Here is a 13,548-nt window from a genome sequence, read left to right on the forward strand (position 1 = left end):
GCTAAAGTAAAGCGTTCATTGATTTGAAGCAACAAAAAAGTTTCCCAACAACAACTCACCGTTATTTGATCCAAACTTTACATTTTCTCACATTTTAATCCAGATTAGGTATAAATAAAAAGATAGTATAATATATATTATATTGAGAATACCACCTACTGCTGAACAAATGCTTCTGCCAAGATACTCTAATACCAGTCTGATAAATTACCCCCCGAACTGTGGTACACATACTACAATTGGTGGAAATTGCATAGATGCTTCTCCTCCTAGTATATATTGTGATTACAGCCTTGTCCAAACCATGTTAGGCAACTAGTGAGCTAAGAAGGTTTTTTTCAGTCTTTAGGTCTGAGTAGGGACATGGTCCTTTAGTCACTACATTCTGCTCTAATAAATGAATTTTACATAAATTAAGAGAAAACACCATCAAAGCTGAGTACTCTGAACAGTCAGAGACATTCTGTGTATTAATATTTTTAATGGTAATTACTTTCTTATTTATTTTCCTTTTCATAGCTCATTTGAAAAGGATTCTTTATTGTGTGACAAAGGATATTTGCAAAGTGCTCATCACTGTAGCTAAAGAATTTGCCAAGGCTGGAATGTGTTTAACAATCTTGCTTTCACACTGGGTGCGATTATAAAGCATTTGGAATCAAAGGGGCATTGGGCTGTTGATCTTCTCCTTGAAACCTGTGTCAATGTGTCCATTTTTTTCAGTCAGATTAATTTTTGAAATTAGTTACTGTTATTTAGTTTTGTACTCTTTGTCCTTTTCATTGCATTATACTTTATAATTGGGCCACATCAATTCTATTTAATATAATAATACAATATAATATAATATTAATATAATAATAATTTAGTGTAAAATTAGGGATTTTAAAAGTTAATGTAGAATTGTTGAGTCTTATGTGCTTATACTGTGTTTTTGACCATAGAATGATTATTGCAAGTGCTAATAAAACAGAGGGAGTATAAATTATAATGAATTAAAAGAAATTAGGCTGAATATATTTGAGAGACTTGTTGATTTTTTTCTCAACCCAGTGTAGGGCACCAAGACAGGCAGTGCCTGCTTACATGTGCTAGCTAGAGAGTTCATATATAGAGCATTGCATGTTTGTTTGCCTGTTTTATTTTTATTTAAATTTTTTATTTGCAATGCACAGCAGTATTCTGCTGCTAGCTGATCTCTTAGCTCTCTTCTGCATAGTGACTGAATCTAACTTTGAGTCTAAAGGTGCCCTACTAAATACTTTTTTTGGTTAATTCACTGCCAGTTGCACAGACTAAAATAGCCCAATACAGTTTCATCAGGTCCGTAAGCAGTTAGCAATTAAAGATTAAAAAATTAAAGTTCACACCACTTACTGATTCTTCTTCAGCCTTCTTTTATCTGAAGTGCTGCACTGTTTTCGGAGAATCCCATGTATGAAACCCATGCTTACATTGTATTATTTGTTAGTACATTACTTGCACCCCCCTGCAAATTTGTGCTTCTCATGGTAATAAAATGAATAACATTTGTTTGTTTGGATGTGTATACATTTTATATTTGTCATAATTGATCTAATAACTTGATAATTAATCAACATAATGATTTATTTTGCCTTACAGAAACTGTATTGTAAATTTTATCTGAATTCTCACATAACGTACACGATGTAGTGCTCAGTTCAGATGAAATAACTAAGGTCTGCACTTTACATGGACATCTTTGCCTTCTGCACCCCTTCCTGTTTAAATAATTGTAAAATATTATTACTACTACAGTTAAATAATTTTAATAACTAATAACTATAAATAACTATTATTGATAACAAAAAATAAGCTCAGTTAAAAGGCTTGATCAACATATGATTTACTGCATGATTAACTGTCAATATCTACAGGGAGAATTGAAATATGAATGAAAAAGTGGATTATTGGCAAAACTCCTGGTTAAACTTATTACCTTTAGAAATTTTCATAGATGCTAATCTGAAAGTGCTGCTGAGTCTGCACTGGCTCAACTTTCCAGTTTTATTAAAGCAGACATGGTCAGAGCTGCCGTCCCATGCCATCATCATTGTCGATGATTTTTCTGCTAATGTACCAAAGAGCGGATCACATTTTGCAGCAAAGACAAAATAGTCTTTATCTGATAAACTACAATTAGGCCATCTAAATGGGAAACTTTCTCAGACACAAAAGTTGAGTTCCACAGAGTTCTGTGCTGGAAGCAACTTTTTGGTATGAATGCATTCCTTAATCTCAGGTAAATCTCTGTCTTACCAGGTACTTCATTTGGATGGATGTACCTTGGCCTTAAGTACTGCTGTGACAAACCTAAAGGGACATTCTTGAACATTATGTCTAGGGATGGGTATCGCTTAGGTTTTATCTGATACCGGTGCTAAATCGGTACTTTTGAAACGGTGCCGGTGCTCAAACGGTGCTCAAACCGGTGCTTAAAGAATGGAGAACACAAAATTGGTCCAAAAACCTCCCATGTTCAGCTGTTTTTTTTGTAAAAAGATAACAATGTTAGCCTTTTCTGCAGCTATAGGGCATATATGGTATCACTCTTGGCTGGAAGCAATGCTTAAACAATGGAAAAAAAACACAAACTTTGTCCAAAAACCTCTCATGTTCAGCTGTTTTTTTGTAAAAAGATAACAATGTTAGCCTTTTCTGCAGCTATGGGGCATAAATGGTATCACTCTTGGCTGGAAGCAGTGAGTAAACAATGGAAAGAAACCACAAACTTTATCCAAAAACCTCTCATGTTTAGCTATTTCCCTCTTTTTCTTTGGTCATTTTAGCCTTTTTGGCCAGGGTGAAGGGAGTATCTGCCATCAAACAAGAAGACAGCTGCATGTAGCTATGATGATGTTTGCTAGTTCACCTTACATGCATTAATGTAATAACGTGGTTAGCCTACTCAATGTAAATTACACACGAACAACATTAAGCTACTCACGCAGAGAAGAACGGCTGCTGCTGCCATCATCATCCGTCATCATTTCTGCTACACTGGCAGGGCTAGGGGCCAGGACTCTATTCTTCGGGTTTTTGGGGGATGTTGCTAACTCCGGGTCTGATAACAGGCACCACACCCGCAGTAGATGTGCTCGGTGTGAGGTCTCGCAGCAAGCTATCAAATACGGCGCATTTCTCAGCTTTAAAAAAAAAACCCTATGCGTCGCCAGGTGTTTCATCGGATTCAAGGTGTTACCTCCTTTGACAGTATCACAGTATCAGCTTAAAGCACTTGTTGCAGACTTGTTTGCATATTTTGCTGTGAAGTACAGCCATACTTTTGACCGCTTTGCCTTGGGCATTTTTAATCTGTAGCTCTGCTCTAAAAGAACGTACGTACCTGGACCCGCCTACTATCCTCAGAAACGTAAAATGAATGGCTAGAAGTGTATCACAGCTCAGGAAAAAAGCACCGAAATAAAGCACCGAAATGTGCGCTGCTTTTCAGTCTGGTTACTACCGTTTATGTCAGAACCGGTGCCATGATGGCACCGGTTCTGACATAAACCGGTACCCATCCCTAATTATGTCCTAATTGAACAAATATCCAGCCTTTTTCTTCTGAACAAGAAGCAAAATATTTCCTAACATGGACTAGACAGAGAGATTATATTTTCCCATATTATCTTCTATTCGTTGGTTCACTGTTAAATCCAGAATTTAATTTCAAATCTTTCTCCTTACAGACAAAGAAACTGACAGCTCAGCCCCTCAGGCTTTGCTGTGGTTCTAGCCCCTAGTTTGGATTGGATGACGTTGGGGAAAAAAACCCTCTCTACTCTAAATATTAAGTTTAAAGCTTTTTGATAAAGCTCAGCTATGGATCAGGGGACGAAATCCTCTCTCGTTTTACGGTCAGGCTGCTGGTGGATCTCCAACTCTGCTCTTTCACTCCCAATCCGATTGCATGTTGTTAACTTACCATTCCCTCTCTAATGCCATTTGTCTTTTTTTAACCTGTCTGTTCCTGGTAGCCTCTCTGTGTTCCTTATTTCTGTCATCTCTTTCCGCCTCACCCAACCCAGCAACAGATGGGACTTCTTTTGTCTATTGTAGGTTCTTTCGTTTTCAATAGCACCATGAGACTACTTTTATTGTGAATATAAATAATTAAATCAAATGAAGTAATATTGTTCACATTTGGGTTGTTAAAAACATTTTTATTTTATAGTGCATTTGACTAGAGAATAATTAATGATCTAATTTAAGCTTTAGTAATTAAAAACAAATGACACACCTTGGTAATTCTATTTTCATTTGATATTCCATATATTCTTCACTGATCTCATTCTGGCTGTAAGTCAGTAGATCTCTCTAACGGGAATCATGGACCCAACCTCATAGTTCGCTCGTTTAACACAATTTATTCCCGGTTGCTTCTCTCACAGCAGTCGGCTACAGTTTTCCAGGTACAGCCACACACAACAACAACAGCCCCCAGGTCCCTGCACACTCTTTTGAATGGGGCAGGTGTGATGAGCTGATTGAGCTCCGATGTGTCTCATCCTCCCCTGCTGCCGTGCCCAAGCCACACCCTGCCACACCTCAGTATCCACAATACATAATGAGTGATAGAAAGCAACTGAAGAAACAACAGGAACTGCATCTGAGACACTAGAAATTATGGACTTATTAAATGGTTAAATAAATACTTCAGTGTGCCTTACTTTCTATCACAGAACTGACCTTAACAGTTTTATATGTACGTGCGTGTGTGTGTGTGCGTGTGTTTTTACACTCCCTTGAATGTTAAAGACTGGTCTTAAGAAATGTTTCACACTCAGCCAGAAAGTAGGTCCAAGAGCCTGGGAGCTGCTGATATTGGAAAAATAGAGATGGACTGAAATGGAAGAAGATAAATTAAAAAAAAAAAACACCTTCTAAGCATCAGCGTTTTTCTCATACATGGAAATACGGATAAACAAAAAGCTGGATCTTAGAATAGTATAGCCCAGATGAATCTTTGTCATTAAACTACTATAACATACATTCTGAGGAGAAAAAGGCTTTTAGGTTTACATAGCAATGAAATATTGTACAAAATAATGGTTGTTAAATTCATGGTTAAGCTTTATGTAAAACTTTGTTCATGAGCAATGCTCACAATATTCTAATTCACTGACACTGTTTGCATAGAATTCATATGCCAGTAATTGGATTTCCTAATTGGTTAGCTGGTGATAAATTGAGTAAAATTGAGGAAATTAACACATTTTAAACACCTGGGGGTACAAGGAGGTACAAGACATTTGTATTTGGAAGTAGTTTCCTGCTGCTGTAGTCTAATTAGCTGCCAAGTGGGTGGTGTTTGCCAAGTAGGAGTCCTGGTATTTATGGGTGTTTCATAGCAGAATATTAAAAGTCAAAACTAATCTGTGACAGACATCTACCCATTTGGACTCGATGCTTATTCTGGTACTCAAAACAAGTTTAAAATAACTGCTTATAAATGATCTGGATCAGTTTTGTGACTCAGGGTTGCTTTCCACCATGCTTAGAATTGATGGGTGTGCAAAGCAGCTCTTCCATCACTACCCTGCACCTCATTAAAATCATTTACTCTCTCAGAACATTAGCAAGCTGAGCTTTAAGAGCTGTGGAGAAAAGAGGAGATGAAGTGGGCAATCTTGACACACTTGTGCACGCTCTATAAAGCTTTTGCTGTCATTCGCATGTGTCTCAATGCGGTATCACCCCCAACAGCAGAATTTTAAGATGTGGTTCCTGGCTACATAATTAGAAGGAGTGTTTAATTAGGTTTCTGAGCTTAAGATGTGAGCTATTCACTGTCATAATACAACTGACCTTTGCTGTCTTAAAACATATCCGTGGTCCTGGTTAGCCATTTATAATTGTATGAGAATGCCATCTCTTAACTCCTTTGACTTCAGTACGGTAGACAGGTTATCCACACCCTTAGATATTATTTAACAGATTCAATATAACATTTATTTGCTGGGAATAACAGAAGAATAATGTGTGCACCATAATGCAGTATAACTATTAATAGTGATTCTGTGATATAGTAGTCATCTACAATGCATAACTTAGAGGGAATATATACCCCAAAAATCAGGAATATCTGTTTGTAATTCATCACATGAATAAATGGAAATAAATAAAAAATATTCTCAAGCTAGTGAAGGATAAAAAGGTAAAAAGACCTCACACTCTGAGGCAGATTTTCCATCCCTGTGAGCTTCCTGCCTACACAGTGAACTGCTCGCATCACAGCTTTTTAATGGTTACATCAAAGGAGTGGGGATGTTTGCAACAGTCCCACATGTTAAGGGCACCGTGCAACAAGTGAAGCAGAATTTACAAGTAGAGAAAAGATAAACAGCACAAAAGTTTTATTTATTTAGTCAAAAGAACAACAAAAAAGAGGCTTTGCTGATACTGGGTGGTGTGTGAGTGTTCACAACCTTTCAGTAACCAGATTAGCTGTCAGTTACTCAGATATCAACAAAACAAAAGACAGACAAAGACATGTGGGTTTAATTTCTTCATTTCAGTAATCTGATTGACATTCCCTTCTTTTGTATCACTGGACCTCCACTACATTTTGAAGTACTGCTGACAAATGTCTGTTTCAGTTCAGATTGTGCGTCAGGATGTGACCAGTTTTGATCAGGCGGTTCTTCATGACTTTTTCAACCATGTTTGCAGAGTTTCTTCTTTTTTATTAGAGGCAAACTTCTGCTCACTATTACTGCCATGCATCTGAAAAAAAGGAGTCATCAAGTAATGCCTCTGGGAAGTCCAGTTGGTAAGGAAATTGGTTTAGTACCGTTGTATCAGTAACATATTGCACAAGAAAACCTATCTATTTAATCTATTATGTTTTGTCCACCCTGGGTATTTGGTTAGGTAGCAAATCACCTATAAAGTCACTATCTGAAAAAATTAAGTTAATTATGTGCTCCAGTTTTGGTTCCATGTTTTTTTTTTCTTGTTTGGTCACACATCTGTCACTTTAGTTCCCAAAGTGTCAATGAATTCATCACCTATGGAAGCTGTTAAAGAGCATTTTGAGTGAGGAACTTGGATGGTTCAGTGTTTGCCTTGTTTCTTTGCATTGTCATTGCTATTTAGTTAAAATGTTCACTGCTTGAATGCAAGCTCCTTGTACTATCATGCATCTGCACAATTATGATTATGAAGCTGGCACGTACAGAACCAAAAGAAAAGGTGGGGGATTGGGAACATCTTATGAAGATTTATTTATTTGAAATGAAATATAAAAATAAACAACCAAGAGAGAAATGAACATTTTTGTGAAAGAGCAGATACATTTGTTGTTTGACACTTTCCCTAATACAGATTTTCATTGTTATTATTAATAATATTTTGCAGCACACATAAGTAAATACTGCAGCTACCATTGCAGGAATGTGATTATGCAGCATAACATGATGCTGTGTTTGAAATTTTTGAAAGCAATGCTGCTCTCAGCTTTGTGAGGAGTGAACATTTTACCACGTCTGCTGCAAAGAGAAGTTATTGATTTAAAAAGAGAGAGTTTAGAGCCATAACAAAACCCTTTTATTTTGTTTGTACAGGATTGAATGTTCAACTGAAAATGCCCTTGAAGGTCCAACTGAAAGTTTTCTTGTGAACAAACAAGTCAGATTTTTATTCATTGTCACACACTGTATCTGTCATGGTCCTGGGTGGGTGACCCAATGTTTATGTGTTTTCTTGTTTTTTTAATATTCTTAGATTTAGTGTTATTCATGGTTCTGTTTCCTTGCTTCCTCTGTGTCCACATTCCACATTTAGTCAGTCTTGTCTTCATGTGTGTTTAACCCCTGTGTCCGTGTCTTTCTTCCCTAGTCGGCTATGTTTCCACATCTGTTTCTCCCCTGGTCCCAGTGTCAAGCCCTTGTGTCTTAGTCTGCATCTTTTTGTCTTTCCCGTTTTATTTTGACAGTCTTTCATCCTGTGTTCAGTGTGTTCAGTTTTGCTTCCTCCCTGTTTGATTAGTTTCAGCTGTGTTCCCTCCTGTTTCCCATCCTCGAGTCCTCAGTCTCTGGTTGTATCCCAATTCAGGGTCTGCAGCCTTAAAGTACGCAGCCTCAACGATCCTCAAGGGCCGCGTACTTAAAGACCGCTAAGGCCGGAAGTGCGAGGCTTGTGAAATGGGACGGTCTAGCCTCCGTTGCGCTGCCCAGGTTGCCTAGCAACCATGATACTAACAGCTGGAAACGTGTCATACAGCTTTGTTTGACAGAAATGAAGGAGAAAATCTTTTGTTCATTTGTTTGGTTGTTTCTACATGAGCTTTGATCATTTTCTGTAAGATTAAGGTCAGCTATTGAACGGCGTATATTTTAAAGTAAAGGCTTTAAAACCAAGTTAGTACAAACGTCACTAATGTCACATAACTTTGCCGACATGTGGTCAACAGTAATGTTTTAATGTTCTTCGTTATTAAACATTTGCACATAAATAAGTGACATAATGTTCAGTACTTACTTAAAGTTTACTCTTCGGACGCCCCTCATCCGCCGTTTTTTTCTCTGGCAAAATTATCCACACCCACCGCCGCGCTATGCATTCTGGGATATGTTGGGCCACGAAGTCTACACCGCCACGTCCTTGAAATTCAGGGAAATGAAGGACGCATTTGAGGGCCGCATTTCGAGCAGCCTTCGAATTGGGACAGCCTTCTTCGCGTCGCTGTGACGTAATCGGCCTTAAAATGCGGCCTTTAAGGCTGCAGACGCTGAATTGGGATACAGCCTCTTTCTGCTCATTCTCGCATTGTCCACATTGCCGTGTGTACACCTTGGTTTCCTCGCTACTCCTAGTTTTCTCATAGCTCCTAGTTTCCAAGTTTCCCAGCTCTTAGGTCCAGTGATCAATAATCTGTGATTATTTGCTGACATGGAAGAAGTGTATTGGCATTTGTGTAATGCACCCATACAGACTTTGGATGCACTATCCAAAAAATATAGAATAAAAAGTGTACTTGCCATGCTAGTATGTATCCTCCAATCAGTTGCCAAAATATTCTGCACGCAAAAAACAGTATAATAGTGTAGAAAATGCTAATGTTGAGAAAACAGGGTTCACATTGCAGCAGCTACACCCATCTTTTATAAGCAACTTATAAGAGAACATGGGAGCAAGAGGACCTGAAAAAAACCTGGTGAATATGGAACTATTTATTTACTCAGTGTTTGCCCAATAGTTAGGTCCTATTTTTTAAAGAAGAAACATTACACATTATTTCCAATCCTTGTAGAACCACAGTATAGTGAGAACTTAGTTTGAACTGTCAGCAATAAGTCAGATTCATTCCTAGTGTGTGCTGATCTCCACCATGTTCCCCTTTGTCAGTGAGTCTTTTTATAATATTTATGGGCAGAATTTCTAGGTTCCCTGTCCGACAGCAATGGATCAATTAGCAGCCAGCTGTAAAATGGTTGGGATGAGAATCAGCACCTCTGAGTCTGAGGCTCTGGGTCTCAGAAAACGAAGTGCCCACTCCAGATCGGGAATTAACTCGTACCCCAAGTGGAGGAGTTCAAGTATTCTGGAATATTGTTCACAAGTGAGTGGAGAGTCGAATAGAAGATTGACAGATGGATTAACACAGCATCAGCTGAGTGTGAATGTGAACCTGTCAGTCTTACAGGTCGATCTTTGTTCCTACTGTCACTTATAGTCACAAGCTCTGAGTAGTGACAGAAAGAATGACACTGCAGATAGAAGCAGCTGCAATAAGCTTCCTCTCAGTAGTGACTAGACTAAGCCTTAAAAACAGGGTGAGAACACTGGTATTTTGGGAAGGATACCTCCAAGATCAAACGATCCATTTGAGGTGGTCCAGGTCTCTCACCAGGATGCCTCACAAGCACCTCCTTGGAGAGGTGTTTCAGACCTACCGGGAAGAAGTCCATGAGTATTACCCTGGACACACTGGAGAAATGATGTCTCAGGGCTGCTTGACTGTGTGTTTATTTAAGCTGTTTTATATTGGGTCAAATGAATTACTGTAGGGGTCCCCATAGACCCAAATCAATAGTCCATGTAGTTTAAATATGCTGGCAGCTTATTTTGAAAATGGTGTATTTTTTTAAACAGCAAAATATGGAGTGACCACTGTTATTGCAGGTTCAACAATAGGCCTGCTGCAGCGTCATTTGTTCCAATGATTGGGGACGTGTAAACAAAAGCCAGCAGGCAAATGGTATCTGCACATTTTCAACAAACGGAGGAAAAACAAGTTCCACAGACAGGCTGGACCTGCAACCTGCATTATGGTCTCAGAGTTTCATTTGTTAACACCAACACTGGTGCTTTTAAAAAGAATTTCTAGGTTGGCATCTATAGCCTAGAAAATCAAAGATTGTAAAGAGTTATATTTTAACAGACTTGTCTTACAGCGATGTGTTTTTTAATTGTATAAAGCTTTGTTAACTAGAAAGAATGTAGCGAACTCAAGGACAAAGCTTAATGCTAACACTGTGTGGGATTCCATTACCTTTATTTCATAATCTCTTACAACATCTCTACCCAGTAAAGTAAATTTGTATTAACTTTACAGCAGTCAATACTTTGTATTCACATTGAACAGTCCTCTTTGGCTGGATGTAAGAATAGGTTCCCTGTCTAGGTCAGCAACGAATGAAATCTGACTCTCTGTCCTTGAAAAATACATCATTATCAGCAGTGAATAGGAGGCAGTAAAAAGAATATGACATAGAGACACTCCAATGCCACTTTGATCAAACCTCAGGCTTGTCTGTCTGATAGGAAAACTTTACCATAGTTCTTCTTTCCAATGTTCTGGAAACAGTTGGCTCCGAGGTGTAATGTCACCATTAGCAGGATGCACCCTGGGTCTCCAAATCCTGGCAGTGGTCCTTTTCTTTTCTTCTCTTCTCAGCAAGACACAGAGTCGACCTGGGAAAAGTTGTCAAACTTACAGAAAAGATGGATTGTGCGTCTTAAAATAGCATTCTCCACCTGTCGGCTAACATTTTCCAGCACGGTCACTGTTGTATTCGGTGATGATAGCCAAGTATCACATGAAGGGGATGCTGTGACCATAAAGCTGCTTAACACAGTTGTGAGCTTCCAAAGCTCTTAAAGGAGCCACAGATGTGCTTTTATAGTTAACAATATAGTATGAGCATTTGAGAGTGATGCTTAACATGTGGAAGCTTTTGAAATGCTGACAGCGATATACCATAGTCGATACTGTAAAATGACACTGCATCCCATGACTGATGAGACAGTGGGATGTTGGCGGTGGCTTTTATAAAATATATATTGCACGTCTTAATTCTACTATTCCTCTTTGTTTACAAGCTTCTTTGTGTAACTCTGGCTGTTTTCATGAACCTCATGAGAACTTTCAGTTGTTTTCATTTTCTTGTTTCCCCTCCCCTATTTTCTGCTTTATATTGAAAGTGAAATCACTAAGGCTTAACATAAGCACAGCTTTATTGAATTTAAATCCATTTTTACCCAGCCACATTTGTGCTTGAGACATAACTGTCCATGGCAAAGTTACTTTAAAAAAACAACCTTTTTTTGGCTATGAGTAATAAAGCTGTAGGATTTCTTTGAAGAAAACCTCAAGTGCGTTTTTTTGATATAAATATGTTCATATTTATTATTAGATGTTTATAATCCAAAAGGTACATACACTGTTTCGATAACCAATTAAATATATCAACCGATGTCTCCCACGACCTCGAGCAGTTCATATTCACAGGGCGTGAAACGGGAACTTTCTTTGCAATACGAAATATTTTCTGCCGTTAATCACAAACATACTCACTAATTTCTTTCCCACAAATAACCATTTATTCTTCACACATTTACTGAAAATTACAGTTTATTGAAAGGACACAGAAAGGTCAGATAACACAGATACATGTAGCTAGGAGTTACTACTCAGTGCATGGCACATTCTCAGGGAGACGACCCATTGTGAGTCTTTGGCTCTTTGCCTCTGGAGTGTTAAAGGCAGAAAGAGTGCTGAAATATTAAATGTTGAACAGTTGGCCAGCCAACTTGAGCCTCTATATTTCAAAATGTGGAGGAGTAAATTAACCTTGCTACAATGAGTGACAAACAATATTCTAAGTTGGGTAGTAGTAGTAGTAGTAATAGTAGTGGTAGGAGTACTTTTTTATTTGTCAATTGATATACTTATCACAGGATACAGTGTCAGACCTCACCAGTGCAAAGGGATTTTCTAGAAAGATCACACATTTAGAAAGCAGTGTCCTCACTCGGAACAAAACTCAGATAAGTAAACAACAAATGAACGATCATGAAACAAGTTACCAGTGCCATTGCTACCTTTGAAAAAAATTTCTAAACGCATGCCATTTTACTATGGAGGTTTTTTTAGATGACAGTTTGAAATTTGTTGACAATTCCAGTGTCTCAGCTCTTGCTAACGATGCTGATATGCGCATGTGTGCATGTGTGTCGAAAAAGTGAGTGTGTGTCTGTGTGTGTGTGCATGCGTTTTGTAGAAGTGTGCGAGTATGTGCTCTTAGAAAGATCCTTCAGGCAATGCAGTAGATCTGTGCTCCCGTTGATATGCCGTCCTCTCAGTTGTATTTATGGGGCTTTGTCTTTTTGCTGCTGCCTCCCTCTGCCTCGTCATTGTCGTGTGTGGGCTTTGTGTTGAATTTTCCACTCTGCACTTGGCTCTTTTCCTGTTAGGTTCAGAAGATAAAGAACAATAATGAGGCAAGACTGACACAATGGTGTTCAATAGTAGGCATATGGTGGTTTGTAATCTTAGCAGAAAATACCTCCTAAATCTATATGAAATACAAAGAAAATTTAAACAGTAAAACACGGCAAGTCTTTCATATGATGACTGCTGCTATGCTCCTATATTCAAAGTGCTTCTCTCTACTTGTCCTAGTCCTTATGCTGTCTAGCATCTGTCCTATTTATATGCTACCACAGTTGCATCAGTTGCCTTTGAAAGACTGATAGCTACTGGCCTGCATCAGCCCGTCCTCCCCAAACATAATAATTCACCATAGTGTAATTGCTGGTTGTCACATCCACAGCTACATAGTCACTAAAAAGTGCATTTGGGGAGCTTTTTTGTAAAGTTGCACCAGCAAATTCAAACACACACACACACACACACACACACACACACACACACACACACAAAAAGGCATATATTTATGCTTTTTTTGTGAACAAAAGAACTTCAAAGTGTATCCTGCAGTTTAAACCTGCATATAGGTACTGGGAACCTTTACTAAAAAATCCCAAATTTTTGTAGGTTTTTTGGTATCTTTTTATCCTGGATTGTTTGATTGATTGATTAACAGCTCCCACTGTTGATATGCAGATTAGGGCTGAATCGTCTCCGACATTTGGATCGCAAGGCCTGCTTACTTGTACTCGGGCTTTATCGTCTTTACTTGCAAAACAGAGAGGCTACTCACATGAAACACAGCTACACTGAAAAACTGAAGGTCAAAACTCTGCAGAGTACATTAAGAATTAATCTATTGTACAACT

The 13,548-nt window shown here is 38.3% G+C and overlaps 1 protein-coding gene across 1 annotated transcript in view; it reads right to left on the minus strand.

Moving 5' to 3' along the window:
* Window positions 1–11,863: 11,863 nt before the first annotated feature.
* luzp2 (leucine zipper protein 2) overlaps window positions 11,864–13,548 on the minus strand; it is a 156,063-nt gene continuing 154,378 nt past the window's right edge. Inside the window, exon 12 of the mRNA XM_086294078.1 lies at window positions 11,864–12,716. Within this exon, the coding sequence (XP_086150204.1) occupies window positions 12,609–12,716 (108 nt within the window). The 3' untranslated portion in view covers window positions 11,864–12,608. The remainder of the gene's footprint in view (window positions 12,717–13,548) is intronic.

This window comes from Aulonocara sp. 'chitande type north' Nkhata Bay, linkage group LG1 (genome assembly GCF_057382095.1).
Source record: "Aulonocara sp. 'chitande type north' Nkhata Bay isolate Kocher_YH1m ecotype deep benthic linkage group LG1, A_spYH_male_GT1.1, whole genome shotgun sequence".
NCBI lineage: Eukaryota > Metazoa > Chordata > Actinopteri > Cichliformes > Cichlidae > Aulonocara > Aulonocara sp. 'chitande type north' Nkhata Bay.